Source organism: Tripterygium wilfordii, chromosome 4, assembly GCF_013401445.1.
Source record: "Tripterygium wilfordii isolate XIE 37 chromosome 4, ASM1340144v1, whole genome shotgun sequence".
Classification (NCBI taxonomy): domain Eukaryota; kingdom Viridiplantae; phylum Streptophyta; class Magnoliopsida; order Celastrales; family Celastraceae; genus Tripterygium; species Tripterygium wilfordii.
In genome coordinates, this window is record NC_052235.1 from 1,449,296 (window position 1) to 1,455,871 (window position 6,576).

Sequence of the window (6,576 nt, forward strand, 5' to 3'; positions counted from 1 at the left end):
TTTTTTTTTTTTTTCTCAACAGTGTTCTCATTTTAAGGGTTGCATACTTGCATTGAACTGGGGAGTGGGGACTACACATGCACATCCTGTCAGAAGTACCGGCAATTCATACTAGACTAAGTCACATGAGAAATTTTGCCAACACGTAACCAAAAGCTCATTGCCATAACCAAAAAGCAAAGAAAAACTAAAAGCTCATTGAAAATGTGTTCTGCTTGATGTGAGTATCGGATCTCATCCAAATGATTGTGCTCGTCTTTTGAATTGACACTCATATATTATCTAATCTAAATGTTCATAAAAGCCCAAAAAATTACATGAAACATAAAATTCTGACTTGTTCAGCATCCCACATTTCGATTGTGCAATTCAGCTCACTTGCAACACTAAAACCATGATTTAGGACCTTTGAAATTGCAAGCTAGAGATAAAACCCAGTCCAGAACAACCCTCATGAACTGCCTCTACAACTAAACGGTTCATCATAAAAGAAAAATACCAAAGCAGCAGAAAATTATTGAACCAGTGAGATACTCCCATCCCAAAGTGATGCTGTCATAAAGGCATAGAAATACCTGCCAAGATGATAAAATGAATCAGAAAGAAACACACTTGAAGACGAAATTATATTAATGTCCAGATAAAAAAATGTGACCACTCAACATAAGCAATTTCTGAAGGGTCAGGATTGAATTGCCCATAGAATGTTGAGAAGTAGAACCAAATCACCAATTTAGTTTTTTTTTTAAAAAAAAGAAAACTGAAAAGAAAACTCTGCTAATTAGCATTATTAGATAACAACCATCAATGAATCATGTCCATATTCTTCAGTCAACTTTTGCAAAAGAAACCTTCTATGCCATTGCCACCAACAGAATATTTGCACTCTTTCAGTTCCCCAATACCAGAATTTCAGTTCTACTCATGGGGCTGTATGAAGGGTGCAACAGCTAAAACTTGACCGGTTATGTTACTCTTGTTGCCTTAGATCACACAACCAGTTTCTTGACTTCTCAATGAGGCCAAACAAGAAGTTGAATTTTGAGCCAATTGCTTGTTAATATCACAATGCAACCGAACCAGTAAGTAGGTAGCTAATATCTATGATTGACAAGAACCTGGCAATCATAAATCAAACACTCGTTCTTGGGGCACCCATTCTTCTAGTAATTGCTCCGCCTAATAGAAATTTTTTTCCTTCCACATTCTTAAAAATAAAACAATCCCATTATAGGCAGTGCAGTGCAAGTACAGATTCCATTGATTAATCAACATCTCGAACGAGTAACTACATCGGATAACAACTGGTTACAATTATTGCATTTGGTATGTATAAATGAAAAGGATAGTCACCTTGTGGAGTTAGGCCCCAGCTCTGCGATTCCGCCGAAAGCATTGACGTTAAGCGGGCAGAAGCAATTGCGTCATGTAATGGAACCATTGAGACTAAGCAGCTCAACTGGACGGGTAATCTTTACCCAAAAAATAGAATTACATATCAGTAGATAATTGAAATGAATCGATTTCACTTCCTTCAAAGACTTTACCTTGAATCCCGTGCAAGGTACTTCAATGAGGAGGAAACTTGAGACTCTGAACTCGATTTCAATGGATAAACGGTGGGTAAGACTGACTTGGTGAATGATTTGTTGAGCTTCAACGAAAAAGATCCTAATCGACTCGATAATCGTGAAACAACCGTTGAACCCGCCATTCCGATCACTCTGATGTAGAGGGGTTTAGCTGTATCTAGGGTTCATTTCACTCGCTTTGTACCGTTGAGATTATTTTGATCGTGATGCGCAGTGCGCCTGGTACTCCTGTTTATTTTATGATTAAGACTATTTACATCCATACGTAACTAAATTCAGCTCAATTTAAATAAACCCCAATTAAAAACATAATATTTATGAATATACTCTAATTTTAGGAGTTTTGTTTTTAATTTTATAATCTATATCCCATAATTTCAATTGTTCAATTTCACCAAAAAACTGAGATTAAAGAAAATTTAAAAATAAAAAAATAAAATTAGACGTATGTTGCTCTCCTCCTTGTTCTTCATCTACCCGAACCTTGCATATCTGTGATCTTAACCAACTAACCTTGCAGCCTTAGTTCAGCCGAGAGACTAAGCCAAGTCAAATGCGAAGCTGATGCCCATCCACCCACAGCTTCCTCCCCGACCCGCCATCTTCTGCGCTAACCAAACTAGCTTCAACAACCATATGCGCACACACAGGGACACATATACAGAGGCGAAAATCTGTTCATCTGTTCTTAGGGCTTCTTCTCCTCCAGCGACAAATAATCTTAGCCAAGCAAATGTTGGCGTTGAGACTTCTGAATCTCCTAAAATCCAGAAAGTTGAGGCATTCGATGAATTTGATCCGCGTGGTTCTGTTTTAGGTACTGAAAGTCCACATTACATGTGTTCATGTGTAAACCACACTGGGAATGGCTCCATTCTAGGGTGTTTCTTATACTTAAATGATTGCATATCATTGCTGTTCAAGATAACGGGGCAAATTCTTGGTTGGGTTTTGGGGTTTGAGAGAGGAAGAAGAAAGAAATAAGAATTGGGGGTAGCATGGTAGAGTCAAAGGGGTGTGGAATAGATTGAGGTTTTTTTTTGGAGTTTTTGAGGTGTATAAGTGTATTTAGTTAATTCAAAGGTGCAAATAATCCAATCTTATTTTATTTTATAGCTGTTTGGCTCTAGGTTCAAACCATCCCTACATGGTATAATCATATCACAGCGTGTGGGTTACCTGGCTTTATTGCCGGTGGAAGTGGACGATTTTACCCTTTAAATAGTCAAAATGTCAATAAAAACGTAGACCCTCCATAACGCAAAGAATCAGAACTTCCGGGTCGCGCCTTTTCATTCCTCTCCCTCGCTTCGCTTTGCAGATTTCTTGAACAGGTGAGATTCCGAGCTCGAAACCAAAGAATTGACAATTTCTGGTACATCGATTTACGCCTAAGCACATTTTTTTTAGCTGTTTGGCTACACAGAAAACGAAAAAAGGAAAACACTATAGAATTTCGAATTCTAGGATGATTAGGGTTTCGAATTTCCTCATTTTCTTTTGGTTTTTTCTCAGATTTTATCAACGATAAGTAGATTATTTCAGTTCGAAGGATTTTTGTATATCATCACGCTGCACTTGACTGATCACTCTTGCTATCAAAGCGAAGCCGTGAAGGAAAGAAAATTAGACTAGCTTCCAGTATCTGAGGTTGTTTTAGCTGTTCTAGTTCGAGTTACTCTGCTTAATTACAATCTTGGCTTTCATTAGGCGATCGTCCTAGGCGGTAAAAACCGAACTCCGTCTGGTATCTGTCAAACTCTCACTCTCTGGATCTGATGTCTCGAGTCTCTCACCCTACGACTACTACCTGGCTAGCTACCTGTGGCGAAACTCTCTCCCTAGTCCATACCTCTCCGTCGAAGTGTCACAAGCCCTATCGCAAAGGTATGGAAAGATATTTTTTATTTTGATCGAAGATTGGTGGACTGATTGTTCACGGCATCACGCGTTTGTCACTGTGTCTGTATGGCGATGGTGTAGAATTTGCGAAGCTGACATTTCATACGGATTCGTGAATCGTGGTGATGGGATTCATCGAGTTCTTAGTGAAGCACTGAAGCTTTTGTTCATCCCTATCAACAACATCATCGTTGAATTTGGATAAGTAAGCATAATTCTTCTTTGTCTTCTTCTTTGCTTTTCTTGCTTTATTTCACTGTGTACAGTGTACTGTCTCAATCCTTTCTGTTCTAACTCTAAGATATTCTATTTTGTTGCATTATGTCCTCTTGTGTATTACTGATGCCTTTATTTTGAGCATGTATGATCTTATTTTGTATCCTATGTGATTATGAGTATGATAGAAATGCTATTTGAGTTAAAATTGAAATTATACCTTTTGTTTTTGGTCGGCGTTATTGGTGACTAATGTTTTCTGATACCTACCAGGTAACATCGTTTGCATGCGCTTTGAAGCATATTGAGGCACAAATCATCATTCAAAAAGCATATTAGCAACTATTAGTTGGTTCTTTATTCTTTTCCACTTATTTGAGATGTCTTAATATGTGTGCATATGGCCATAGTCTGGTTAATGCCCAGATGGGGCTTATGCAAGGCACAGCCATGTTAATTTGGTTGAATTATTAGAAAAAGTAAGTTCATAACATTTACGAGGGGTGAGTCTGTGGTTTAGCTGATCTGATATATCGTGTATTTTAGGCCGCTTTGGTCTTAAATGGATTCAGTTGTTGGTTAATGCCTAGTTCAATCTAACCCTTATGAAGTATACTTACAGTCTTTTTTGCAACTTTTGAAGCCATCAAGGGCTAGGTTATTTAAGGAATACAAAAAGGTGCAAAAAGAAAAAGCTGCTGATCCAGATATTCAATTAGTTTGTGATGAATTAAACATATTTAAATGGAATGCTCTTATCAAGGTAGGCTGAAATATTGTTGGAGATTGGTGGTTTAGAGTGTTGTTTCTGAGATTACTTTATCTTTATACTTTTATATATGCAGGGACCTTCAGAGACTCCTTATGAGGCGGTATCTTTCAGCTTGCCTTTTCTGTTCCTGAGCAATATCCTTTGCAACCTCCCCAAGTGCGGTTCTTAACCAAAATATTTCATTCGAATGTGCAGTTTAACATAATCAAAATCGAGAAATGTTATTCATTTGCTATTCCACTTACTATTGCTGTACAGTATTGCAAACATGATTCAACTGTAGATGGTAGAGGGTGGCCTTTGATGTTTCAACATGTACAACGTTTTCATCTTTTGTTGTAACTAAACTAAAGAGAGCCCTATAGTATTGCTTCCAATTGTTATGAACTCATGGTTGTGAGGGCAGATTCTAGAATAATTTCTGGATTCTTGGCAACAAATCCTCTTGATTTTCCTCCTCTTCTTCGGACTGTTTCGTTTTTCCCAGTGGAAAGGAGCTCATTCTAGAGCTTTTGGAAATCATAGTTTTGAAGTAATATTAAAATGTTAAGAGTTTTTGAATGTTTGAATCTGTTGGACATAAAATGGTGGAAATGATGTGCATTTTTAATTTTACTGATTTTCCTTTCTGGTGAAATTGTTTAAAACCTGTCCTTTGAGTGTTATGTATTGCCTTTTCTGTCCTGCCTCTTGCAGACGGGAGAGATCTGCCTTGATATTTTGAAGAATGCACGGAGCCCAGCTTGGACTCGTCAGTTGGTTTGTAAAGCCACAATTGCATTGATAGCCCACCCAGAAGCCAACAGCCCACTAAATTGTGATTCAGGTAAGTTAGTGTCTAATGTTGGTGCTTCATTAGAAGTATCTTGAGCACTTGTATTTTTTTTGTTGTAGAGTGTGTTTCATTAATATTGAATTGAGCTGGCTTAGAGTTTGTTGTCTCCAGAACTTGTACTTTTTTCCTGAAACTTGATTAGCCTTGGTGTGAATATTAGTGGCAGAACTCTCTCTCTTCAACCAAATAGTACAGCAACTGGAGGCAATTATGAAGAGTCAAATACTGATCCAATTGTTGACACTTGACAGCGACCACAATATTGAGGTCTTCTTCAATTTCTGCGTCTTTCCCTTGATGTTTCCCCCTTATCAGTTGTCAGTCTTTGTCATTCTGTATTTTATATCTTAGGGTGGTCATATAGAGTGAAAAAAGTGGAGATATAGGCTCCGTTTGGCACAGCGGAAAAATTGATTTTCAATGCTAGCGGAAATGCTGTGAAAAATATGCTGAGCTTAAAGCTGTGAAATATGCTGTGAGGTGTTTGGTGAAATAAAAACTGACGCTAGCGGAAAAACTGTTGAATTAAAGTATTATAATATTAATTTTTTATATTTATATTAAAAGTAATCTAATAAATATAATTCTTATTAAAATTAATTTTAAGTATTCATTTAATTAATCAAATATAATTTATATTTAAAATTAATTTGAAGTAATTTTTAATTAATCAACTTAATTTTCTTACATTTATTGTATTTTTTATTTTATATTTAAGTAATCAATTAATTTTCTTATATTTATTGTATTTTTTAATTTATCATTATGTATTAAAATTAAACACCTATAAAATTAAAAGTCTTAAATATAAATATTTTATTTGTATTTTTTAAATTAAATTAATTTTATTTTAATATTAAATTTACTGTTATAATAGTTATAAATGCATAAATATAATTAATTTATTAAAAAATAGTTTTATTTAAACCATTAAACACAATTAAGTGGGTCCCATTAATAAAATAATAATACTTTTATCTAAAAAGTGTGGGACCCACACATTAAAAATTTTTATAAAAAGAAGCTGCAGCTTTTTGGCGTGGGACCCACGCCATCCGCTGGCGCTTTTCGCCTGTTTGGCATGACGGAGCCGCTTTGCGGCTCCGTCGGCGGCTCCGCTTGTGGAGCCGCCCTGCCAAACAGGCAGATAGATTAAAGCAGCTGAAGCATTGTTGATGTTCTGTTTACACAAGAGTTTATGTGGCTTCCTATAAGAACTGAAATGGATGTATCTTGGAGGTCTAGTATAGGAGAAAAAT

At 36.3% G+C, this 6,576-nt stretch overlaps 1 protein-coding gene and 1 pseudogene across 1 annotated transcript; one reads left to right on the plus strand and one right to left on the minus strand.

Moving 5' to 3' along the window:
• Positions 1 to 255: 255 nt before the first annotated feature.
• On the minus strand, positions 256 to 1,746 carry LOC119996408. The gene is made up of 3 exons (XM_038843027.1): positions 1,548 to 1,746; positions 1,354 to 1,472; positions 256 to 575 (listed from the first exon to the last, which is right to left on the minus strand). Exons 1-3 carry the CDS (start codon positions 1,712 to 1,714, stop codon positions 556 to 558), a joined length of 306 nt encoding a protein of 101 aa, XP_038698955.1. The 5' UTR covers positions 1,715 to 1,746; the 3' UTR covers positions 256 to 555.
• A 2,139-nt stretch (positions 1,747 to 3,885) lies between these two features.
• On the plus strand, positions 3,886 to 4,935 carry LOC119996220 (annotated as a pseudogene).
• Positions 4,936 to 6,576: the final 1,641 nt, after the last annotated feature.

Coding starts and splice junctions, on each gene's coding strand:
- LOC119996408 (XM_038843027.1), bottom strand. CDS start 1,714: ATGGCGGGTTCAACGGTTGTTTCACGATTATCGAGTCGATTAGGATCT. Junction 1,473..1,547: donor TACCTTGCACGGGATTCAAG/GTAAAGTCTTTG, acceptor TTTTGGGTAAAG/ATTACCCGTCCAGTTGAGCT. Junction 576..1,353: donor CTGGGGCCTAACTCCACAAG/GTGACTATCCTT, acceptor TCATCTTGGCAG/GTATTTCTATGCCTTTATGA.